At 44.3% G+C, this 27,116-nt stretch overlaps 1 protein-coding gene across 1 annotated transcript; it reads left to right on the forward strand.

The window, feature by feature from the left end:
- The first annotated feature begins 930 nt into the window (after positions 1-930).
- On the forward strand, positions 931-26,875 carry LOC124136613 (HAUS augmin-like complex subunit 8). The gene is made up of 17 exons (XM_048393574.1): positions 931-1,066; positions 2,831-2,904; positions 3,647-3,692; positions 4,500-4,602; positions 5,485-5,624; positions 6,276-6,400; positions 7,488-7,606; positions 9,088-9,227; positions 9,815-9,864; positions 10,413-10,483; positions 10,804-11,038; positions 18,594-18,649; positions 19,354-19,470; positions 24,475-24,594; positions 25,138-25,279; positions 25,598-25,748; positions 26,126-26,875. Exons 1-17 carry the CDS (start codon positions 993-995, stop codon positions 26,241-26,243), a joined length of 1,881 nt encoding a protein of 626 aa, XP_048249531.1. The 5' UTR covers positions 931-992; the 3' UTR covers positions 26,244-26,875.
- The last annotated feature ends 241 nt before the right edge of the window (positions 26,876-27,116 follow it).

The raw sequence follows: 27,116 nt of genomic DNA on the forward strand, positions 1-27,116 counted from the left end.
CTGTTCCACAAAGCGACCTTAGTGCTAAGTTGGTCGTAACTCCCATACTTTACCATAGGCTTACGATCAACGTAGCACTAAGATCGCTTTGTGGAACAGGGCCCTGAGAGCTAGAAATAGAGGAGACCAATGAGACCACCTCGCCTGTTTCATATTTAGATCTATGCACAAAGATCCAGAGTAACAAAAATCTACCCACAAGACTAGCACAAGAGGGATGACTTCAACTTTCCAGTGGTAAAACAATGCCCTATATTATATCTGTTTATTTCTACATTTGTACATTATTTAGGGACTGGTCATGTATTATGGGAGGGGGTGACATGACAATATGTTACTTGGGTGGTTGGGTAGTGGCATGAAAAAATGGTAATATGTGAATTTGCTATTTGAAAAACTTTCCTCCCATATTGAATGATATACTTTGCTCTTAAAAAACTGGTGCTGAGTTTCTAGACCTTCACAATGTGTGAAAAAATGTCCCCTGCAATTGTGGTGTTCATTAGTTAATGGATTGATATCAATAGAGACGGGTGGGGCATTAATTTATGGATTCATGTCAATAGAGACGGGTGGAGCATTGATAATGGATAGTTGTCGCAAAAACGGCACCTCATATTTAATAACGATACGAACGATTTATGTAGTAGCATTCATTGGTTGACTACATCATTGATCATTTATTTCTACAGAGACAGCATCATACCATATACAAATTGAGTTGGTGGTGTTTGAATGACTTAAATCAAACTCGAATAGACTATTATGTGGTCTTATTCTTCGTAGGTATACGTGATTGTCAGCGGCGTTAAACCCAAATCACTCCCGGTAAGGATTTTCAATATTGTGGGAAGAGGAGTAAAATATCTAGCGATGCGCCCCTGACGCAAATCCGGAAATGTTATAGCGGAAATTGATAGAGAATATACGCATGCGCCCGGCGCGAAGATTGAACAGGACGGAACAAGCTCAACGAAAGAGGTTGACTGAAAATGTCAACTAGTGGGATTAAGCGATCTTTGTATCGCCCTGCTCCTAAGTCCAATGTGGGTCAGAATAAAAACAGGTTGGTGGGAATTTATCTATTCCGATCTCTGTCTTATGGTACAGCAAAGACAAGCTTGTGTCATTCAGAGCCCGTCTCGTCCATATTCACTTTCTCTTCATTTAGTTTCTGACCCTGCTTCAAGTGCTTGTCAGAAATTACCACCTGGCTCATTGTAGTGGATACCTTTCTACTGATTGTTTACTGTTTACACACAACTCAACAATATTTCCAGGTACATGACGGCGATCTTTATATAATCGATTGTGGATCAGAAGATCCAGTGATTAATTTTGTGTACAACTACCCAAGCCGTCGGGACAACCAAGATAGCCTGACACAGGATCTATCTGATCGCCACTCTTACGTACAGCATAGGTTGATAAAGACCTATTCTAATCGGAAATCTCTGCAGTGGACTATTGTTCATATTGGCTGTTCTCATTTGTGATGGAGGGGGCACAGGTGGCCCAGTCGTCTAAGGCTCCGCGATTCGCTGTGCAGAGTTGCATCCCTTGGGCACGCCAGAAACCTATGATTGTGAGTTCGAATCCCGGTTCGCCCCAATTATGTTTCTAGGTTTGTCAGCACCATACCCGTGCTCGTGGGTTTCACCGAAGTGCTAAACGTCTAAGACCTGCATCAATTCGGGCTTTCCTCCCACATTAAGCTGACACGCCGTGATATAACTGGAATAATGTTAAAAGCGGCGTTAAACCCTACTCACTCACTTACTCATTAGTGAGGGGTTTTACTACGCTTTTAACCATGTTAACAATATTCCAGCCCTGGGAACACCAGCAATGGGCTTCACACATATTGTAACTGTTTATCTGTATTGTCACTCAGATTATAGGTCTTCGGACATCATGCCTTTTCAGACAGCCATGTTTACTGTGCAACCCATGGTGTAGCAGCACACAGACATTTTAAGTAGTCAAAAAATGGCTTTTTTTAAAAGAGAAAGTTGTCTTTGATAAGTGAAGGAGATGTTTTACAGCTGGTCGTGTGATTAGAGAGAAAACTATGAATGTTTCTTAACCGTCCGAAAACCCATAACACGGGGATATATGGAAATATATCCTAGCTTACCACTGTATAACATCGGAGCCACTAAATGAGTCCATTCAGTGAGCTGAAACAGACAGTGAGGTATTCATGTTAATTTTTATGCTTGAATCATATGTTCTCACAATCTCAGAAGAACAATTTTATTTCTCATTTTGTTATAATGACAAGAGGGTAAAATCCCTTTGTATAAGACTGAGAGGAATTTCCCATAATGTAGAGAATCCTTAAATGTACAGTTGTTTAACACTAGGATTATTGACAAGGACCACTTGTCTTTCATCACCATTTTAGAACATGGTTTAGAGTTTGTTTGTAATAGATCCTTGAACATGAAGGTGACCAATTTTGTCTTGTCCATCATTAGCAGGCCTTGCCCCAGACAATATGAAGCAGCTGAGATAAGTAGACTAGTGAAAATCAAACAACCTCATCATGTCCAGTTTTACAAATAAAGAGAAGTCCTGGGGTCAGTGATGTTTACTCCCAGTGTGAAGTCGGGGATACAAATGGTCCCCAGCAACCTTTGCTGGTCTTTAAAGGCGACCAAATGGATCAGGTGGCCAGGCTCCATGACTTGGTTGATTGCATGTTATTGTAACCTGACGGCATGGATTGTTGCTCACAATATCAAACTCTGGATTGTCTTGACCAGCCTTGATTATTCAGCACACTTATACCCAATGTTTATGCTGACTTTCATGTTGGTTGTTTCAGGCGTCGTCTGGCTCAAGGTCGTCTTGTATCTGGAGCAGGGCAACCACCTCAACCAACCATCCGACTTCCACAAGGTGATACAATACTTTGTCCAAAAAAATAAACTGGACATAACATGCAGTTGTTGAGGATCATGTCAAAAAGATTCCAACTGTCCCTCATGAATGTAACATTTTGTCAGCTCCAGAGCTTACTGATAGCTATTTAATTTGCATTTCATCCATATAGATGCACTAGATTACTTACAGTGTGAGGGGGGTACAGGTGGCCCAGTCATAAGGCACCATAATTTGCAGTGCTGAGTTGCACACAAGAAACCTATGTTCGTAGGTTTCACCAAAATGGCCCAGTTTAAGGCTCCGTAATATGCTTTGCAAAGTTGCTTCCCTTAGACATTACAGAGACCTATGATCATGGGTTTGAAGGACAGATTTGCCGTCAAGTTTCTAGATGATTTGTCAGCACTATATCCATGCTTGTGGGTTTCAATGATGTCAAGACATCTAAGATGTGTATTGTCCATAACGTTTGCGAGTCCCGTGGGAATCGAACCGGGTACTTTCTGATCGATATTTGGGTGCCTTGTCCTCAGGACCAAAGATGTTAACTCTGTCAGCAAGCTGTCAAGGTGAGGATAGCATCTGTGAAATGACTCCATGCCCTGCTAAACATGCATCACTTTGTGTGTTGATCCCTGATATTAAACTGAAAACTGACACCCTGATATTACTAAACAAAAGCACTGTTAAACCCAACTCACTCAACTTGAAGTGTTCGTTGCCATAGAGATATCATGGAAGCTTTCTCTAATTTCAGGTTTTGAAGCACCTAAACAAACAGAAAGAACGCTGACACCACGCAAGTAGGTGTACACACTTTACCCTCATGTTACATATGTTGTTTGAAACATTTGACTGTTTAGTTTTCTAATGTCCTTTGCCATTGCCAGTTTTCTTTGTATAAAATACCACATATTTAATACAACTGACAAAAGATATGTTTTGTAAGACAATTTGTAAAGAACAATGCTTATTTATTGGGGACTGCCATGACTCCTGGTTGACAGTTTCCAGATTAGCCCTGTTTATATTATTACAGTGATTCTGTAGGATGATATATCTCGGTAACTTACATACAGTAACCTATGTTATTTCACTTTGCGCATAGTGTGTGCAATGGGGACAAGTTTCCTCAGAAACTACTGAAGCAACATGAATAATAGTTTGCATGGTTATTTAAGAGATACTTATCAAGACTGCATTCGAAGATTTGTGCCATCAATTAATTGTTTACAGAGTTAAGGCCCTTGATCCATGTTATTTGTGCAATGGGGGCAAGTTTTCTCAGAAACAACTAAAGTTAGCTTATCTTAGAGATACTTATTAAGACTGAGGTATTTTTCGCAGAGAAAGAGCCTTTTTTGTGTATTAATTTCACATTTAATCATTTTCTTCTGATGACGAAAAGCGACCCAAGTGCCTCTGTCTACATAGGGCTTTATGGGGCTCTTTCTTATAGTTTATGTTCACTACTATATGAACAAACAAAACTTCTAATGTGCCTCATGGCGGGGGATAGTGATAACGCTGTTTTTATTGTTTTACCAATAACTATGTTCACAGTTTTTACCAGTCAGAAATTCTGATGTATAATATCTTGATGTTTATAGGCAAGCTCCCCAGGAGACAGAGAGCAGGTCACCACGACCTAGTGCCCCACAAGACAGCCTTGACCTTACAGACTCTGAGGTCGACTTCCCTCAACTCAGAAAGGTCAGCTGTTGCTCTTGTGCTTTGATGGAGGAATCATGGCTCTTTATGTAAATGTGTGGAGACTGAAACAGTGTTGCCTCTATATGGAGCGCTTGGGTAGCCTACTGGTTGAAGCGTTGACTTGTCACGCCGAAGACCTGTGTTTGATTCCACACATGGGTACAATCTGTGACATAGCAGGAATATCGCAAAAAGTGGTGTAAAATCCAACTCACTCAGTCACACAACCTGATATGGCCTTCTATCTGTTTTGAGCAGATGTCAGAAAAGAAAACAGGGACAATAAAAAGAACTTGTCTTCCTTACATTTATATTATCATGATTATTGCAAGTAAGTGCAGTGTAAAAACACCATAGAATTTATTAAAATAACAGCTTTAAAAAATCTGAGTTTTGGACCAAAGGATATTTTATTTTTTCCCACATTTGCTTGCCATGTTTAGAATCCAAGATAAATCCCATATAAGGGACAAAGTTTTAAAGAATTAATGCTGAAGGCTGTTGCTCTTACTGGTCCTCGGTAGGTGTTGTTTTCCTGACTTCCATGCAGGACAGGGGCATGTTTGGTCCAGCTGTCTGTGCAGAGTTGCTTCCCTTAGGCGTGTCAGAATCCTGTGATTGGTACGAATCCTGTTTCACCCTGATTATGTTTCTAAGTTTGTCAGCACCATACCCATGTTCATGGGTTTCACCACAGTGGTTAAAGTTCAAGACCTGCATCACTTCAGGTTTTTTTTTCATCATCATTGCTTAAAATGCAAACAAATATTTAAAAAATATCGGGGGGGTAGCCTGCTCACATCCCTGAAGATGACATGCTGTAATATATAAGTGAAATACTGGTCAAAGCAGTGTTAAACCTAACTTCTTCACTCCATGCAGGACAAGCAAGTGTTGGTGCTGGATGCTTCACGCCAGACCCTCTCTCCACACAAGGCGGAGGTAGACGTGGTGATGGGCTTTGAGAAGTCTCCGGTCCGAGTGGTGTGTCACTCAGTACACAGTGCACAGAGGCAGCTCAGGTAAATAACAATACCCATGCTATAATCTTGGATATCTGAGTGGTGTGTCACTCAGTACATAGTGCACAGAGGCAGCTCAGGTAAATAACACTACCTATGCTATAATCTTGGATATCACTCAGTACATAGCGCACAGAGGCAGCTCAGGTAGATAGCAATCTTGGATATCTGAGTGGTGTGTCACTCAGTACACAGCGCACAGAGGCAGCTCAGGTAAATAACACTACCTATGCTATAATCTTAGATATCTGAGTGGTGTGTCACTCAGTACATAGTGCACAGAGGCAGCTCAGGTAAATAACACTACCCATGCTAAAATCTTGGATATCTGAGTGGTGTATCACTCAGTACATAGTGCACAGAGGCAGCTCAGGTAAATAACACTACCCTCAGGTAAATAACACTACCCATGCTATAATCTTAAATATCCTGTTTTAAATCACCTTAGCTAAAGGTTCATTTGACTGCCGTCTGTCATAAACATCTTCTCCTTCGAAAACACTAAACCACTGAACTGAAATTTCACACACTTGTTCACACTGCACATTGTTGAACATGTTGAACATGTTCAAGAGGTTCGAATCCCAATTTAAAAATGTCTTTTTATGGCCAAGTTGGTAGTTTCTGAAGTGTCTGTTTCCATGGTTACAGAGATGCAGGTTCATCCCATTGGGAGGTGGAGGTAGACCAGGTTCCCCACCTCTCCATGACAGATGACCACCCCTCCCACCACCACGCCATCTCCCCCCGGGTGGTCCGAGAAACGCAGATAGAAGGTAAACACCGCCAGTCTCCACTTTACCCTAACTGGCTTCACTTCCAAACCGGGTTAGAATACATCCTCATCACTGTGAAGCCTGTCCATATTATAGGCTGGTCGGACTCAGTGACTTTGTTGATTGCATGTGATGGAGCTGACGACATCAACCGTTGGTTTGTCTGGCCAAGACTCACATTTTGTACAAGTCTCTGTGATAAGCAGAACTGTTGCTGTCTGCAGCATCAAGCAGCAACATGTTGTTTTTTATCCATATTACAGAGCTCCAGATAAGCTTTTGGTGTTGTGGGTAATTTACCCATGCATTTTAAAATCATTGGGTATCAGTAATTCTATCTGGGTATTCAAATTTCTGTTACCCACTAGTTTTTACACATGTGGGTATTTAAGTTAAATATTTAAAAACACTATTCATCAAGTCCCTGCAAACTGGTGTCGTGTAGGTTCGAGAGCTTTATAGGACTAAAAAATACCACGATACTTCCACAAGAAAGTGTGATGGCAAATGATCATGATGTAACTGTCATCGTGGAGTTTGGCAAGGTTGACGGAATGCCCGTTTATAATTTCAAAATAAGTTGCTGATTTGCTAATCGAAAGACGCAGGGTTACTTCACAATATTTTGATGATACGCACAAGTTTTATTTTTGTAGCTTATCTGTAATGTTCGTTGTGTATTTGATACGATTTTATTTTATTTTACTACATATTTCTGCATTTCTTATGCGTATTTTATGCAGATACGCAGCTTATCTGGAGCTCTGATATTATGAGGAGGAAGGCACTAAATTTTGTAATCTTTTCTTCTCATAAACAAAGATCATGTGGCCCAAATGGCCATGTAGCCACACATGTTTATTGGAAACAGTCCATCGGAAAAGTCTTAGAATTTAAGGGGTCCTTGATTCAAATACAATAGCAGAAAGGGAAATTTCAAACACTGGTTACCTCTATGAGTAATTATCTTAAAAAGATGTTTAAAAACTGACACTGATATCAGTACTACCTGTCTGCATGGTCGTGTGTGCCAGGTTCGGAATGTTGAGGATGAAGCTGTGTGTTGACTCTGTGTGTTGTTACCCAGGTGGCCAGAAGGACCCGATGTCAGCATCCCGAGTTGTGTTTGTGGAGCCAAGTGAGGACAGAGTAGCGGGACAGTCACGGGTTCCACACTATCCACAACCAAACTTTGACGATTCCCATGTAAGTTTATAAAGTGATGTCTTATTCTGGAGACAAGAACTCCACCTAAGTACGATCAATTCTAATCCTTAAGGAGCAGTTTATAGCATGTAGTGTCAATGAAGACAGAATTGACATATGGATTACTAGTACCTTTATTGGGAAGTGCTCAGTAAAGGTACTAGGGGCTGAATGGTCGCAGTGGAAAGAATGAAGGAGTTGAACTTCGTCATCCTTGATAATCCAATGTATCATTGCTCCCTTGTATTCTGATAGGACCGTATCCGTGGTTTAGTGGTACAGCGTCCGCCCTGAGAGCCTCGGCCGTGTCATACCGTGGTCATGTTAAAAGATTGAACTTGTCACCCTGCTTGGCGCTCGGCATTAAGTGGATAAAACAAGGGCTGATTGGCTCGGAGTATTCTGTGTCTGAGTTGGGTATTCATGTTAAACTGCAGCATGGTGTCTCGGTGGGCTAGCACTATGAACTTAGCATTAGTTCAGACTAGTACAAGCAGCCACATGCACACGTGCAAGCACGTTAAGCTCCACTTTACCTTACTTCTATTCTGATATATGCTATGGATCCATTCCACCCAGGGTGGCAGGGTATCCTAATGGTTAAAGTGTTTGCTCATCACGCTGAAGACTCGGGTTCAATTTCCAACATTGGAACAATGTGTGAAGCCCATTCCGGTGTTCCTCACCGTGATATTGCTGGAATATTGTTAAAAGCGGCGTAAAACCATACTCACTCACTCCATTCCACCCATTGCTTTGGTTCCGATGTGATGTGATTATCACCACAAAATTTCACTTGCTCATGAGGGGCAGTTGGGTAGCCTTGGGGTAAAACCTTTCACTCGTCACACCAAAGACCTGGGTTCGATTCCTGACATCGGTACAAATTCAATGTGTGAAGCTCATTTCTGGTGTCCCATGTTGTGATATTGCTTGAATATTGCTAAAAGCGGCATAAAACCAATATCTCTCTCTCACTCACTCACCTACTCACTCACTCACTCACTCACTCACTCACTCACTCACTCACTCACTCACTCACTCACTCACTCACTCACTCACTCACTCACTCACCTGATTATGTTTCTAGGTTTGTCAGCACCATACCTGTGCTTGTGGGTTTCACCGAAGTGGTAAACGTCTGAGACCTGCATCACTTCGAGCTTTCCTCCCACTTTGAGCTGACACACCGTGATATAACTGGAATACTGTTAAAAAATGGCGTTAAAGCCAACTTCACTCACTCACTCACTCACTCACTCACTCCTGTGTATTAGGACAGGAGTCGGAAGTCATCATGTTGGCTGTATTGTAGACAAGATGCTGAAGCAGAGTTAAATACTTGTGATGTAACCATTTGTTTCAATCCTGAAAGAACAATGCAGTTCGATTATATGTCTGTGTGTCATGTGATTTTAACTTGGCTCTCAGCTCAGAATTGTGTTTAGAGCCAATGGTCAAAGATGATTTGTTGTCTGCAGGAGTCTGACTGTTCTACAAGGGTGGTGGAACCGGTCACTGTGGTGTCCGAGACACAGTTGTCCGACAACGATGCTCCGTCGGTCATCAGCGAGAGTGATGCCTGCTCTCTCTTCGAATATGTGTCCAGCAGTAAGAAAGGGTACGACAACTTCAGATGAATTTACTTTTGAACAGAGATTGTTCTACATCATCTATGTCTTCTCAAACATCAACATTCATCCCTAAGTCTACATCTACTGTCAGTCCAAATGCCAAAATTGGATTTTAAATATTCCCAATCAAGATACTATTCATATAACTACATTTTTAAATTTATCCTATCTCGCAAGATGCTTTTCTTCTTTCGGTACTATATGGAAACATGTTTGAACAAAGTCTCCAGCTTCTAAAAAACAAATTACCTGAACACATCCGAGCATCACTATGGTCACCACTCAAACAAATAGGACATGCACTGTAATCTTGTATGGTGGTCCACATGGAAATGTCCCTAGTCCTGCTAGAGTTGCCATCTACCTAATGGTGAAAGTGGTAGTCCACAAGGAAATGTCACCAGTCTTTCATGAATTTACTTGTCAAGAACTGGTACACTGTTGACATATGTTGATTCTAGCCAGAAATAATAATCCTTACATCCACCCATCCCATGATATTTTTCTTGCAAGAAATAATCATGCATTATCATTTGTTTTCTGGACAAGTTTCATTCTGATTCTACTGTTTTAGATCTTCCAGCTTCAAGACTTCTGCTAAGAGAACGCCAGGCAAAAAGAAAGGTGAGCTATCTATCCCTCCACATCATTGCATCTTTGAGTAGCTAGGTGAGCTAACTACTCATCTTTGCATCTTTGAGAAGCTAGGTGAACTAACCACACATCATTGCTTCTTTGAGAAGCTAGGTGAGCTAAATACTCATCATTGCTTCTTTGAGAAGCTAGGTGAGCTAAATACTCATCATTGCTTCTTTGAGAAGCTAGGTGAGCTAACTACTCATCATTGCATCTTTGAGAAGCTAGGTGAGCTAACCACACATCATTGCATCTTTGAGAAGCTAGGAGAGCTAACTACTCATCATTGCATCATTGTTCTAATGGTTTCTATACAGAAGAAAAAGTTAAAAACTGTATCATTACAAACAATGAGAGTTCATATCATCCATGTTCACGAAAATTTACTAGCAAAACATTCTGTGGACACAGACATTGAAATGATGGGAATGTTACAGAGTTAATGGCAATGGCATCAGTAGATCGGTCACTCCCTCTGGTTGTGCATGGTGCTGCAATACTTAGTGGTAAAATGTTTCTTATTCCTCCTCCACCAGGGGGCACTGTCATCCCGTCACGCTACATGCAGAGTGCAGCCAAGGTGTCCAAGTCACTTTCCTCTGAGAGGGTAGGTTGTGTAGCACTGGGAATTTGTCTCAGTTAAGCAGGATTTGAGTTATAACTGATGTTTTGGAGATATATAGAGAATAATGTTTGAAATACTTTCATATTTTGAGGCTTCAACATTAAGTGCTCCAGAGATGTTTGACAGCTTTTAACATCACAATGATAAACTTTCAAGAAGAGAAACATTTATCAAGAGCACAAGAAGTTTGTTTCCCAAGTGACTTGAAACCTTAAATTGTATTAATGATAAGGATGACAGTCGATGTTTTCTATCAACATGTTTTGTGTCAAATAAACGAACTAAGCATGTTCCTGTCGCAGAGTTTCGCAGTAGGGAAGAATGTTTCCCACAAGAGCATCGAAGCTCCAGGCTCTGTGAAGAAGCGCAAGCCGAAGTCCGAGTCACGCAGTCGCCAAGTGACCACGCCTGTAGCCTCCACTCATGCAGTAGCCAGCGACAAGAAGACCTCAACACCCACACATGACGTGACCTCCATGATATCCCGCGACATCGACGCTTCTGCAATACAAGCCGAGACGTCCGTCATATCTCTTGGTATGTGTTCTTGTAGTGGGTGAAACAGCTGCTCGCCTGTCAGATTATGGACAGAGTAATTATTTCAGCCTCCTATACCTCTAATTCTCAACATCATGATGACCCTGTATAGTTTGTAGCTATTGGTATTACCATGATGTTTATTTTGTCATTGGTCATACAGTTTATACCATTTCATTCACATGACCCGTGAAGATACGGGGTAGAATAGGTCTTCAGCAACCCATGCTTGTCGTAAAAGGTGACTTCCTTTTCGGACTTCGGGTGGTCAGGCTCCCTGACTTGGTTGATTCATGTCATCGTATCCCAATTGCATGGAACGATGCTCATGATGTCAGTCACTGGATTGTCTGGTCCAGACTCGATTATTTACAGACCACCGTCATACAGCTGGAATATTGCAAACAAACAAACAAGACAAATTTCATTCACATATTAAATTTCTGTCATTACTTTGGGGGGTTATCAGGTACTCATCACTAATATCAATCTTGTACCTTTGTATGTGGTATTTCCGTATCGAGGAATAATCATCCTCACAGTAATTGTTGGGTATCCGCTGGTCGTTGGTAGGTTGTGGGTGCAAAACCCCAACCAATTTTTGGTCTTCGTTTCACTTCAAGGCTACTCGGCATCTCACTAATGGGTGCGAAGCCCTTTGATACCCAAATTCAGAGCAAGGGTGTGCAACCCTTGCTCAACACCTGTTACTGAGAACCCCTTAATGCCAAACATGTAAATTTAATAGTTCAACTAACTTGCTTTGTTTGTTATCTTTGGAGGAGCAGTGGGGTAGCCTAGTGGTTAAAGCGTTCGCTCGTCACACTGAAGATCCGGATTCGATTCTCGACATGGGTACAATGTGTGAAGCCCATTTCTGGTGTTCCCCGCAGTGATCTTGCTGGAATATTGCTAAAAGCGGCGTAAAACCATACTCACTCACTCATTGTTGTCTTGGTTGTAAAAGTGGGTGAAACAGCCGCTCGCCTGTCAAATTAGATGCAGATTAATTATATTTTTTACTTATCCTGCATTACTCCTTAATGCATTCACTGCTTACTTACGACAACTAGAAGGACAGCGCTGGGAAGGTCCTGGGTGAAGAAATAAAGTTGTTGTTCTCAAGTCCCAATCAGTGGCCTTCCGTCGCTGTCCTGTGACCTTGATGACACCTAAGGTCATCTTCACATCACTGCTTGTCGCAGCACAGCTAGGACGTGTCCAAGCGGAGCTCTCCTTTTGGATTAATTTTAGACCTTCAGTTTGTCTACAATCTTAAAAATTGATCTGCGATGGGTGATGTATTCTTTTCATATTACTTTCACCATGTTGTGTAGTTTTATGTGAATTAATTAGGCGTGAAAAGACGCTTGTCTTTTTTCCCGCCAAAATATTGTTGTTCGCCGCCATTTTGAATTGTGTTACAATCGTTTGCCTGCCAAGGTAGTCATATTGTTTACAATTCTCAGCTACGTATGTATAACATATTCTTATGTTCTTAAATATTACTAGCTTTGGCGTAACAGTGAGTTGCGTATACTAAAATTATTGTATACTTTTTCAACTCGTTAAAAATATGGTTGCCGATAGATTAATATCAAATCTACGGCTTTCTTCCAGTCCCGCTTCATCAACAATTCTTTTATTGCGTACCTATGTTTATGCGATTAAATAGTTTTTTGTTGGTATTTTTGGTGTTACATTGAGTTGCGTATATGAACTATTGTATACTCTTGCAACTCGTAGTTTTTGCCGATAGATTATTGTTCAATTCTATGGCATTCTTCCAGTACCGCCTCATCAACAATGGCGTAATTGTGTTTAATTTAAACATATTTTATTGACATATATGGTCAACGGGATTGGGCAAAAGTTATCCAACTTAGGTGGCCCTTTCCCTACTCTATATGTACAGACATTGAATATACATATATATATGTAATTGTGTAACTTATGATTGAGCGTGGTATTAATTGTCGTGGGAAAAATCTTACAAAGATTATCATCCACGTTGTTTGGTTTGCGTGCAGATGTGCTCTCCAAACCCTAAATGAAAATATAAATACCCTTGGTTTACATTGGGTTGCGCATACAAAAATATTGTGTATCCTTGCAACTCATAAATTTGCCGATAGATTAGTGTTCAAATTCTTCGGCACTCTTCCAGTATTATCTCATCAACAAGGGTTTCATTGCGTAACATACCTTTGAGCATTTTACTAATTGTCGTGGAAAAAACCTTACAAGATTATCATCCACGATTGGTTGGTTTGCGCGCGGATGTGCTCTCCAATCTCTAAATGTAAATAGCCTTGGTTTACATTGAATTGCGTATATAAAAATATTGTATACCCTTGCAATTCGTATTTTTGCCGATAGATTACTGTTCAATTCTACGGCATTCTTCCAGTACCATTTCTTCAATGGTTTAATTGTGTAACATAATTATGTTTGCTCGGTGTACATATTGTCGTGGAATAATCGCCCAAAGCTCTTTATCCACGGTCATAGGCATGCACGTAGATGTGCTCGCCAAAATTCAAAATGTAATTTTTATGTAAATCTCTAATCCAACGAGTTTACTATATAAAAGCAGATTACTCACAATCATATTTTGCAGTTATTCCGTCGTGAGACGAGAGGAATGTCACTATCGCAGAATAGCGAATGACATATGGTTCTGTCATTACCACCCAACCGTTATTATCGGCAGGTATTATGACGACTGTGATTGCAGAAGTACACCATCCACCGAAATCAACAATACCGGAGGATTTTGTGAGTATCGTAACTGCTCCTATTTTTTCAGCCGCCGGACACTTCCAGATACATGTATGATAATCTGTGACGTCGGCGACAGCACCAGCGTATCGAGATGCTATGATGGGGGTAGATTAGACACAAGCCTTGATCCAGTCAATACTTTTGAGCTTTGTGTCTGATTTATCTGCGCCGAGCGCAGCACTTGACTACAACCAAAGCACTTCTATTACGCAATCGGCGCACGATCAGCTTAGCGCTGTTCCAACATATCCAGCATAGACCTGCGCCGAGCGCAGCGTCTGACTGATACCCAAGCGCTCCTATCACGCCAGTGACGCACGATCAGCTTAGCGCTGTTCCAACATATCCAGCATAAACCTGCGCCGAGCGCAGCGTCTGACTGATACCCAAGCGCTCCTATGACGCCAGTGACGCACGATCAGCTTAGCGCTGTTCCAACATTCCAGACCTGCGCTGAGCGCAGCGTCTGCGTATCAATCAAGGTCTCTACAATGACGTTAGCCCAAGGCTTACAGTGTACTCGGTTACGTAACCGGCACATGATCAGCTTAGCACATGTACCTGATTGGGAAGCAGACCATCTCGTGTCAGTAACGCCCTCCCCTGATAACAGGGTAAATAAGAGGGACACCACGAGGTCATTGGAGGAAGCCTTCTCCAAAACTCACATTTGCTCCGTGATTTAAGCGACCAATATCGTCAATGTTTGCAGTGGATCAGAATCTATTAGAGGATAACCCTATCTGATTAGATCACTTCCAAACTATGGTGTTTTTCCTACAGCGTCAGTTTGACCACAGGAAAATTCATCTTGAGACCGTTCTGACGGTGATTACCGTTGCACCCAAGACTTTATAGCGTTTCCAACTGAGATGCTGGTTTCAAGGGCAGTCTATTACGTCAACCTTGATCATCTACTCCCCTGTTCAACGAACAGATCGCAGACACGCACGTCAAGTTCCCAAAAAGCTTGGAAAGTCCAAGTCAGGGAATTATAAGCCTAGACGCGCGTTTCTCAGGGAAGACCAGCATTCCCTTACTGAGAAAGGGAGTGGCAGAGACAAGTCTCAAGGACGATTTCGTACTTATCGCACTATATCATGGTGTCCGTATAAGGGTAGAGTTAACCCCACCGTTGACCACAGTTTGATTGGGAAAATCCAACATAGACATACTGTTGGTAAGAAGAGCTGTAGAGTGGGTTCACAACCCAGTCTTTACTCCGGGGTTTTATCCTCACACCTACCTGGTACTCATGAAGGACCCAGACAAGATGAGAATGATCCACAATCTCTGTGTTCAACGAACGTTTGATTCTTCATCAGTCTCGACTATCCATCCCAACCGTAGACTTTTCAGGTCCAGTTCATTGGGGTTCACTACCAATGGTAGTATTTCCCATTTGACATGTCAGTGACACTTATGGCTATTTACAGGAGTAATGAAGCCAATAACTATCTACACGTGACGAACACTTGGTTCGAGTCGTAGATGGAGGGCGATCTACTGTATCATCAACACATGTCAATAACTGGGATAGACAATCAACGAGGCGAAGTCGGGAGTATTCTCCTTCCTATTGACTTCAGTTCATAGGAGACCTGTTTAAGACAGACCAGGATATCCTATCTGTACCGAGGGACAGATGGCACAAGTTTCTACTTCTTTTGTCATCTACTCTACACCAACCACACACACTTCGCCAGTGGCAAGTGTTGCTAGGGTTAATCACCTCGGCACAGGAGTTAACTAGCATGGGCCGCTTACAACAGCGACCAATTCAATTTTTTTCCTGAACCCTTACATCAGGAGTCAGGATCCACTCAAGGCCATCACTCTACCAACTAAGCTAGAGCCTCAATTTGTGGCGCTGAATGTCTGCGGAGTCTGTTTAGTCGGATTTTCCCCGAATACACACCTGTTTGTGGACGTCCCCTTTCAGGGGTGGAGTCTTCACTTACAAGACCAGATAAGCTCAGGGCTATGGCCCGGCGCACAATGGAAGTGGCACATAAACAACTTGGAGTTGGAAGCTTTAATTCTGGCTATATCACATTGGCAGAATCAACTACAGTTAGCCCGACTCGCTATATCCACAGACAACAGCACTGCGGTGTGGTGCCTGTGCAATCGGGGAACAACACACTCTCACTCTCCACTTCTAAGGACATTCAGATTTCTTCCATCTAGTGGATCGGCTGTGACTAAGGTTCATAGTTCAGCACATCCCCGGATGTAGAAACATACTGGCCGATACTTTATCACGTCCAGACAGGGTGGCTCCCACTGAGTGGAAATTTCTCACAGAAGCATTCCAGTTACTGCTTCAGGAATTCAGGCAACCAAACATTGACTTGTTTATTACTTGCCTAGGCCACCAACTCATGACGTATATCTCCCCGTTGCCGGATCCGCAGACTTGGGCGGTGGACGAGTTCAGTATCACTTGGGAAGGGCAAAGAACTAACACTCTTCTGCCACCACTTTTACTTCCCAAGGTGCTACAGGGGATCAAGGAGACAAGGTATCTCGATCTCTCCTTTGGTCGCACCATGGTAACCGGCGAGAGGGTAGTTCGTCAAGCTCGGAAAAATCTAAAACGATTCACTTCCCCTCTCACAGTGGTCCAACCTACTCATCCACCCTCAACAGAAAATTGCCTCACCCAACGTCTGCACGCATGGTTCGTCTTTAAAAGGCGTTTAAGTGCGAAGGGTTATTTCGACACGGGCAGCAAAGCTATAGCTTTAGTTCATCGTTACTCTCCCAGAGACGACGATGACAAGTGGGGATCACTTGAGACTTTTTACAGGGAAGAAAAGAATCAAGACCCTACGATTGCGTCACAATTCCTAGAGGAATACCTCCTACATTGCGTACCCAAAAACACTTGGAAGGTAGCACCATTACTACGTAATTGGCTGCAATTATCTTAGTGTTGGCCGTTTCCGGAAAATCACAGTGTGATTAAGGTCACGGAACTACAGGCCATATTATGCTCATTCAGGTTTGAGGATCAGAAGGCCAAGTTCCAGCCACCTGATTGGGACTTGAACGTGGTACTTCGAGGTTTGCGAGGTCCCCCTTCGAGCCCCTCATTGCATCCTCATTTTCAAGCTCCTTCCCAGCGCGTGACACCTTCGTTACACTCTCGGTATAGTATAGAGAGCTCCGCGAACGGGCTATCGCTGTGAGGAGCTTGGACATCACCAAGGAAACAATGGTTTCTCTTGGCATTAGCAATGGCGGTACAGGTGAGCGAACTACATGTGGTCGACTCAACCCGGATCCGTTTTGAGCATGGGACGCACGGAACAGGACATGTAGGGTTATGCTGGGATTTTATTGCTAAAATCTACTACCAGGCCAACCCGACCGTTCTTCACCATCCCACCGATATCGACTATTGTGGGAATCGTACATGGTGAAGTTCTCCTGGGCTCGGTGCGAGCAGTTCGAGTTTTCATTCGACGCTCCAAGACAAGGCGTGGTTCGTCCACGACAGAAGTTAGTCGCATAATCGCAAACACCATATCTATATGGTTACGCGCAGTAATCCTTCAGGCCTACGAGATCATCAAACGGAACTCGCCGAGAGCGAATTACCCTCAAGATCTCAAGGTGTCAGCCTTACCAGGGCTCAACACGGCAATTGTGGTTTTGGAACAATCACGGAAGGATATTTCTGGAGATTCGACACATATTTTCGTTAGTCATAACCTTCGCGTTGTGACTCTCGAGGATGTCAAAGACGTTCGAAGTTTGGCCCTCTGGTTGTTATCCTGCAGATTGCCAACCACTGACGCAAATAATGAACTCGCCCTATACAGAGCCAGTCAACTTCCATGTGCAGTCACTCAGTCGCCACCAGTGGAAGAATATTAGACAATCTTGTTTGTCAGCGACGGCTCTATGACGCAGTAAGTAAAGAATTAGCTGAATAGCTATTATTTTCTTTATTACTAAGCGTGTATAGGGAATTTCTCTTTAATTCCTATGTTCAATGTTTTTGATTTTTGAACAACCCTACCGTAATGGCGTTTTTGTCTGAACTTTTCCGCTTCACGGCTTATCGACCAAATGGGGTCGTATTGCAGGGTGTGAATTATTGAGGTTTCTGTTTTCATAAGGTTGACCCACCTCCAAACCGTCCGATACAGATGCATTAAGGAGTAATGCAGGATAAGTAAAAAATTTAGTAAAATCTAAATATTTTTTACATTTGTATACTTATCCTGCATTACTACGCTTAAGGCCCACCCGTCGTTAGACTTGCCTCCCCACTTTGGCTTCAGAAACCTCAAAAGTATGTTTTTCTAAGAGCTTGGGCGACAGGCAGTGATGTGAAGATGACCTTAGGTGTCATCAAGGTCACAGGACAGCGACGGAAGGCCACTGATTGGGACTTGAGAACAACAACTTTATTTCTTCACCCAGGACCTTCCCAGCGCTGTCCTTCTAGTTGTCGTAAGTAAGCAGTGAATGCACTAAGGAGTAATGCAGGATAAGTATACAAATGTAAAAAATATTTAGATTTTACTAAGTCAGTCTACAATACCTATAATTCTCAACAAAACTTTCTGAATGTAAAGGAATTTCAAGTTCAATTTTTGCAGTCATCAGTCTTGCTATTGTTGTGATTTGTGTCAGTGTTTACCTGAGTATTGAGGCAATTAGATACTTATCCAAAACGTGTCTCACAAGAAACAGATTGAATCTATTTTCCTTTTTTCAGCGGACATCAGTCATGAATCTATTTTCCTTTTTTCAGCGGACATCAGTCATATCAAGCAAGACAAGAAACACCAGAAGCAGGCTGCCAACAAGGTGACGAGCCATCGGGAACCTTGTGTCACAGTGTCGACATTGTCACATAGGAATTTAGATCACTGGTTGGGGGTTGGGTTGCAGAAATGTATTTTTTGCCCATGAATTTGCAGTTGCTTCACTTGCCTTGTAATAATAAACTGGCCATTACATGTCTGGATACATGTCAATGTATATTTCAGGGGGGAAACAAAGCATTGTCCAAAACAAGCATGAAAGGGATTTTTGTTATAGTCCTAATGCTAAAAGTTAGACCTCCGTGGTCTAGAGGTAGAGCGTCTGCCGGAGAGTGGAAGGACCGGGGTTCAATCCCTGGCCACGTCATACCAAAAGAGGTTAAAAGATGCTACTTGTTGTTGCCCTGTCTGGTGATCGGCATTAAGGGGCTAAAACAAGGACTGGTCGGCTTGGAGTCAGTATACTGTGTCTGAAAGGGCTAGCACTATAAATTGGCATCAGTCCGGACTAGTACAAGTGCAGGCACCCACGCATGCAGGCACACACTCACACAATTTCACCTCACCTCACCTAAAAGTTAGAGTTCGGGTGTCCTTAGATTCAAATAGCATTGAAGCAAACCTCAAAACCCAAGGACTATGCATGATGAGAGGAACAGTACTTGCTCATTTTAAGCATGACGTAATAATATTGTGATGGAAGATGCATTGATGTGTCCCTCATGCCCTCATCTCTGTGTGTTGCAGAAGACGGAGGAGGTGAGCCAGGACCATCTGGACACGCTGTACGCCCGCTACCTGCAGTGGGTGTTTGTGGAGGCCAAGGCTCGCATGGCCTTCCAGTCACAGGAGAAGGAGGCTATGGTAACGTTCCTTGCAACATGATCATGTTTGATTTACGGCATATTTTGTGTTTCCTTGTTGAGACACTGCCTCTATGGTGTAGTGGATAGGGTGTCTGCCCAGAGAGTGGAAGGCTGGTGGTTTGATCCCCTCTTTGTCTCTGGTGTAGTGGATAGGGTGTCTGCCCAGAGAGTGGAAGGCTGGTGGTTTGATCCCCTCTCTGTCTCTGGTGTAGTGGATAGAGCATCTGCCCAGAGAGTGGAAGGCTGGTGGTTGGATCCCATCTCTGTCTCTGGTGTAGTGGATAGAGCATCTGCCCAGAGAGTGGAAGGCTGGTGGTTGGATCCCCTCTCTGTCTCTGGTGTAGTGGATAGAGCATCTGCCCAGAGAGTGGAAGGCTGGTGGTTGGATCCCCTCTCTGTCTCTGGTGTAGTGGATAGAGCATCTGCCCAGAGAGTGGAAGGCTGGTGGTTGGATCCCCTCTCTGTCTCTGGTGTAGTGGATAGAGCATCTGCCCAGAGAGTGGGAGGTCGGTGGTTGGATCCCCTCTCTGTCTCTGGTGTAGTGGATAGAGCATCTGCCCAGAGAGTGGAAGGCTGGTGGTTTGATCCCCTCTCTGTCTCTGGTGTAGTGGATAGAGCATCTGCCCAGAGAGTGGAAGGCTGGTGGTTTGATCCCCTCTCTGTCTCTGGTGTAGTGGATAGAGCATCTGCCCAGAGAGTGGGAGGTCGGTGGTTGGATCCCCTCTCTGTCTCTGGTGTAGTGGATAGAGCATCTGCCCAGAGAGTGGAAGGCTGGTGGTTGGATCCCCTCTCTGTCTCTGGTGTAGTGGATAGAGCATCTGCCCAGAGAGTGGAAGGCTGGTGGTTGGATCCCCTCTCTGTCTCTGGTGTAGTGGATAGAGCATCTGCCCAGAGAGTGGAAGGCTGGTGGTTGGATCCCCTCTCTGTCTCTGGTGTAGTGGATAGAGCATCTGCCCAGAGAGTGGGAGGTCGGTGGTTGGATCCCCTCTCTGTCTCTGGTGTAGTGGATAGAGCATCTGCCCAGAGAGTGGAAGGCTGGTGGTTGGATCCCCTCTCTGTCTCTGGTGTAGTGGATAGAGCATCTGCCCAGAGAGTGGAAGGCTGGTGGTTGGATCCCCTCTCTGTCTCTGGTGTAGTGGATAGAGCATCTGCCCAGAGAGTGGAAGGCTGGTGGTTGGATCCCCTCTCTGTCTCTGGTGTAGTGGATAGAGCATCTGCCCAGAGAGTGGAAGGCTGGTGGTTGGATCCCATCTCTGTCTCTGGTGTAGTGGATAGAGCATCTGCCCAGAGAGTGGAAGGCTGGTGGTTGGATCCCCTCTCTGTCTCTGGTGTAGTGGATAGAGCATCTGCCCAGAGAGTGGAAGGCTGGTGGTTGGATCCCCTCTCTGTCTCTGGTGTAGTGGATAGAGCATCTGCCCAGAGAGTGGGAGGTCGGTGGTTGGATCCCCTCTCTGTCTCTGGTGTAGTGGATAGAGCATCTGCCCAGAGAGTGGAAGGCTGGTGGTTGGATCCCCTCTCTGTCTCTGGTGTAGTGGATAGAGCATCTGCCCAGAGAGTGGAAGGCTGGTGGTTGGATCCCATCTCTGTCTCTGGTGTAGTGGATAGAGCATCTGCCCAGAGAGTGGAAGGCTGGTGGTTGGATCCCCTCTCTGTCTCTAGTGTAGTGGATAGAGCATCTGCCCAGAGAGTGGAAGGCTGGTGGTTGGATCCCCTCTCTGTCTCTGGTGTAGTGGATAGAGCATCTGCCCAGAGAGTGGGAGGTCGGTGGTTGGATCCCCTCTCTGTCTCTGGTGTAGTGGATAGAGCATCTGCCCAGAGAGTGGAAGGCTGGTGGTTTGATCCCCTCTCTGTCTCTGGTGTAGTGGATAGAGCATCTGCCCAGAGAGTGGAAGGCTGGTGGTTGGATCCCCTCTCTGTCTCTGGTGTAGTGGATAGAGCATCTGCCCAGAGAGTGGAAGGCTGGTGGTTGGATCCCCTCTCTGTCTCTGGTGTAGTGGATAGAGCATCTGCCCAGAGAGTGGGAGGTCGGTGGTTGGATCCCCTCTCTGTCTCTGGTGTAGTGGATAGAGCATCTGCCCAGAGAGTGGAAGGCTGGTGGTTTGATCCCCTCTCTGTCTCTGGTGTAGTGGATAGAGCATCTGCCCAGAGAGTGGAAGGCTGGTGGTTGGATCCCATCTCTGTCTCTGGTGTAGTGGATAGAGCATCTGCCCAGAGAGTGGAAGGCTGGTGGTTGGATCCCCTCTCTGTCTCTGGTGTAGTGGATAGAGCATCTGCCCAGAGAGTGGAAGGCTGGTGGTTGGATCCCCTCTCTGTCTCTGGTGTAGTGGATAGAGCATCTGCCCAGAGAGTGGGAGGTCGGTGGTTGGATCCCCTCTCTGTCTCTGGTGTAGTGGATAGAGCATCTGCCCAGAGAGTGGAAGGCTGGTGGTTGGATCCCCTCTCTGTCTCTGGTGTAGTGGATAGAGCATCTGCCCAGAGAGTGGAAGGCTGGTGGTTCTTTATGTTACCCAGTCTGGCGATTAAGGGGATTAACTGGTCAGTATACTGTCTGAGTAGGGTATTCATGTTATGCCCCCATAGAATGTGTTAAATCAGGGGAGGGCGGAGTCTAGTGCACCCATAGAATGTGTTAAATCAGGGGAGGGCAGAGTCTAGTGCACCCACTGAATGTGTTATATCAGGGGAGGGCGGAGTCTAGTGCACCCACGGAATATGTTATATCAGGGGAGGGCGGAGTCTAGTGCACCCATAGAATGTGTTATATCAGGGGAGGGCGGAGTCTAGTGCACCCATAGAATGTGTTATATCATGGGAGGGTTGTGGTTGCCCCATAGAATGTGTTAAATCAGGGGAGGGCGGAGTCTAGTGCACCCACGGAATGTGTTATATCAGGGGAGGGCGGAGTCTAGTGCACCCACGGAATGAGTTATATCAGGGGAGGGCGGAGTCTAGTGCACCCACAGAATGTGTTATATCAGGGGAGGGCTGAGTCTACTGCACCCATAGAATGTGTTATATCGGGAGGGCCGAGTCTAGTGCACACATAGAATGTGTTAAATCAGGGGAGGGCTAAGTCTGGTGCACCCATAGAATGTGTTATATCAAGCGTGGGCGGAGTTTAGTGCCCCCATAGAATGTGTTATATCATAGGAGGGCGGAGTCTAGTGCACCCACGGAATGTGTTATATCAGGGGAGGGCGGAGTCTAGTGCACCCACGGAATGAGTTATATCAGGGGAGGGCGGAGTCTAGTGCACCCACAGAATGTGTTATATCAGGGGAGGGCGGAGTCTAGTGCACCCACAGAATGTGTTATATCAGGGGAGTCCGAGTCTAGTGCACACATAGAATGTGTTATATCAGGGGAGGGCTAAGTCTGGTGCACCCATAGAATGTGTTATATCAGGGGGGGGCGGAGTTTAGTGCCCCCATAGAATGTGTTATATCAGGGGAGGGCTAAGTCTGGTGCACCCATAGAATGTGTTATATCAAGCGTGGGCGGAGTTTAGTGCCCCCATAGAATGTGTTATATCAGGGGAGGGCTGAGTTTACTGCACCCATAGAATGTGTTATATCAGGGGAGGGCGGAGTCTAGTGCACACATAGAATGTGTTAAATCAGGGGAGGGCTAAGTCTGGTGCACCCATAGAATGTGTTATATCAAGCGTGGGCGGAGTTTAGTGCCCCCATAGAATGTGTTATATCATAGGAGGGCGGAGTCTAGTGCACCCATAGAATGTGTTATATCAGGGGAGGGCTGAGTCTAGTGGCCCCCATAGAATGTGTTAAATCAGAGGAGGGCTGTTGTGGCCCCATAGAATGTGTTAAATTAAGGGGGGGCTGTGGTGGCCCCATAGAATGTGTTATATCAGGGGAGGGCGGAGTCTAGTGCCCCCATAGAATGTGTTATATCATGAGAGGATTGTGGTGGCCCCATAGAATGTGTTAAATTAAGGGGGGGCTGTGGTGGCCCCATAGAATGTGTTATATCAGGGGAGGGCGGAGTCTAGTGCCCCCATAGAATGTGTTATATCATGAGAGGATTGTGGTGGCCCCATAGAATGTGTTATATCAGGGGAGGGCGGAGTCTAGTGCCCCCATAGGATGTGTTATATCAGGGGAGGGCTGTGGTGGCCGCATAGAATGTGTTAAATTAAGGGGGGGCTGTGGTTGCCGCAAAGAATGTGTTAAATCAAGGGAGGGCAGGGGGCCACCTGTGTGTAGGGTCCTGGATCTACTGCACATGGGTTCAAGTCTCATTCCCGTGCTTTGGTGTTGGCCAATGTGATGAATGACCTGCATTATTTGGGGCTTTCTTTCCACATTAAACTGACACACTGTCTGATAACTGAACAAGAGCTTAATTTGTGATTAAATGTGGACAGAAAACCATCAACCAATGCATTGTCTTGCTTCACGAGAGGAAGGTTTTCCTTGAATACTGGTAGATGCTGATTGTGTCTCCCCTCCCATACTGTTTTTGGCCCGGTTACTATTCCCCTTGGCGTCGGTGTTCCCATCCTTTTCCGAGCCATAACTTGAAAACTGTACAATGTTTTCAAAAGAAACTAGCCATATGCATTGCTCATCAGCTTAACTGGTGCCTTTTGCTATTTTGAAACTTTTCAACAAATTATTTTGTTACATTTCCATGGAAACTATTTGGACTAAGTCTTAAACAACTCTTAACCATGTTAACTGTTTCCGAGTCATGACTCTCAAACTAAGGAATATATTTTCATGAAACTGTACATGTGCAATGACCAAATGCTCAACTATTGCCTTTTCATGTTTTTAAAATTATGGTGTTTTTTAATTTGTTGTTTCCATGGATACTATTTGGACTAAGTCTCAAACAAGTAGTGTTTGTTTCCCTTCAAAACTCTGCATGAATATTTCTGCATGAAACCATTATATTTCTAGGTTATAATTTGCTGATTTATTTGGACTAAAAACACATTCTAGTCCCAGTATGTGTCTCTACAAACAAAATGTGTTTCCAGGCACAGCTGTCAGGTCTGTGGGGGAACAATGACAAGCTGGCAGCTCAGGAGGCGGAGCTGAAGATGGAGCTGGCTCGACTCCGACACCAGAATGTCCTGGATGATCAGCTGGCTGTACAGGTACCTGCCGAAATCACACTACTGCCACACTCATACCTGCCGCACTCAAACACCTGCCGCACTCACATACTTGCCGAAATCACACACCTGCCACACTCATACCTGCCGCACTCACATACCTGTCGCACTCACATACTTGCCGCACTCACATACCTACCACACTCACATACCTGCCGCACTCACACACCTGTCGCACTCACATACTTGCCGCACTCACATACCTGCCGCACTCACATACCTGCCGCACTCACATACCTGCCGAAATCACATACCTGCCTCACTCACATACCTACCACACTCACATACCTGCCACACTCACATACTTGCCACACTCACATACTTGCCACACTCACATACCTGCCACACTCACATAACTGCCACACCCACTTACCTGCCGCACCCACATACCTGCTGCACTCACATACCTGCCGCACTCACATACCTGCCACACTCACATACCTGCCGAAATCACATACTTGCTGCACTCACATACCTGCTGCACTCACATACCTGCCACACTGAACCATATGTTGCGTGTTGTAGGAAGCGGGGCTGGAGACCGTGGTGGGGGGTCTGGACCAGATGGAACGGGAGTACAACAGTTTGGCGGACAGTCTGGACACCACGCGGCACCAGATCCGCACCACGGGGATATACATCCCACCAGATGAAGACCAGTTCCTGGGTGAGTCTACAGCCGACTGCCGAGATGCAAGCCAGTGTGTGCACTTTTACCCATGTCAGGAAATATGGACATTGATGGGGGATATTATTACAGTGCCTTTCATTTGTTGAAAGCTTAAATGTGGTCCTACTTACTTGATAATGGCTGTCCATGTATAAATCTTTTCAAAATGAATCAAAAATAGAAGTTCAAGTTATTTAGTTAGTGAAGGCTCCAGAGGCCCACTTAGAAAAACACCTTGATCTTGGTCCTAGCCCAGTACCCCATGTTAAGATTCCCTCACTCACAGAATGTGACAGAGTTGTACTCCTTACACAGATAAACTGGAGTCGGCCCTGTTGGAGAGTGAGCAGCTGCTGGGGGAACTTAGTGTGATGACGCGACAGTCCACCCCCCACGTCAGGTCCTTCTCCAACGCCCTGCTGACCGGCAAGACAACTCTTCAGGCACAGAAACATCAGATGAAAGGGTAAGCCTATTTCAGCTTCAAGGGCCTATTGTAGTCTTGCAATCATACTTTAGGCAAAGTGGTAAACATCAGTAACCTGCATGTTTGTGCTTTCCTACCACATTAAGCCGACACACTGTGTTTCCTCTAGGCCTGGTCTGTTGTTACCCGATCTGGCGCTCAACAAGGACTGGTCAGCTTTGAGTCAGTATACTGTGGGGTATTCATGTATGGTATCTCAGTGTGCTAGCACCATAAAATGGCATCAGTCTGGACTAGTACAAGCAGACACACAGAGACAGGCACACACAAGCCGCTATATGGGTGCAATAATCGTCGATGACGCAATGTTTAACCTTTTCCCCTCAAGTTCTCTGTCACTCTACTGCTGTTTTCAGATGCAAGGAGATGCTCGGCGCCTGTCAGTCTCTGGTCATACAGGAAACATCTCTCAAGATTCAGGATATTCAGATCAATACAGCCAAAAATACAGGACACACATCCGTCGGCTCTTGATGAAGATCAACTGCTGACCATATTGAACACGTCTGTTATAACAAAAGATCTTCATCCAGAATCTGTTTCTGAACTATTATTGACAAGGCTGGACATCCAACTCACCATGAGGAAGTTGAAAGATTCCAAAAGGATCTGTTTGCATGTAACAGGCAGTAAGGCAATGACATTGGATATCATTCCTCTGACTGGAGCATCATTTTCAAGAAATGACTTGGTTCTCTATTGAAACATGTTTGTGATATTGGTTTATTGGTATATATATATAACTATAAAGCAACACCATGATAATTGTCATAATAATTTATTTTCACATGATGCATACTTTACCTACAGTACACCATGGTACAATAACATCCATACACACCTAGTTAATAATAATATCACACTCATTGTGAATCTCTCATCACACTCAACTGAATCACAGGACAATAACACAGAATATACACCCGCAACTATATTGTAATACACTTTATCAAGTGTGTTGTGGCAAGGCCAGCAACCCAAGGGAAGCAAGTCTCCTGAAAATACTGTAACAAGCTGACCACGGATTCATTTGCCAAGTGCGTTCTGCTTGTATAGAACAATGAAAGGATGAAATCCCCGGGATACTGATGCTACTCACACTTCAAGGAACTTCAAGGAAACAGTGATGTGAGTGAAGTAAGAAAATAATCACAATCTTGTACACATCCACATAAGACAACATCTTCAAAGAAGTAGTGATGATGTCAGGCTTTGGAGTTTATCTCAATTGACAACAATTTTATGATAACCTTAAATGTTTTCCAAACTGATTAACAAGGAATGTACCTGTTGCCATGGAGAACTTTGGTTAGGTTTGGGGGCACATGTTTTATACTTTGGATGTTT

The sequence above is a fragment of the Haliotis rufescens genome, unplaced genomic scaffold (assembly GCF_023055435.1).
Source record: "Haliotis rufescens isolate VD_foot unplaced genomic scaffold, xgHalRufe1.0.p SCAF_12, whole genome shotgun sequence".
NCBI lineage: Eukaryota > Metazoa > Mollusca > Gastropoda > Lepetellida > Haliotidae > Haliotis > Haliotis rufescens.

Excerpts from the sequence above, each read along its gene's own strand:
- LOC124136613 (XM_048393574.1), top strand. The coding sequence starts at position 993 with ATGTCAACTAGTGGGATTAAGCGATCTTTGTATCGCCCTGCTCCTAAG. Across the intron at positions 6,401-7,487 it reads CCGAGAAACGCAGATAGAAG|GTGGCCAGAAGGACCCGATG; the intron begins GTAAACACCGCC and ends GTTGTTACCCAG. Across the intron at positions 25,280-25,597 it reads AGATGAAGACCAGTTCCTGG|ATAAACTGGAGTCGGCCCTG; the intron begins GTGAGTCTACAG and ends CTCCTTACACAG.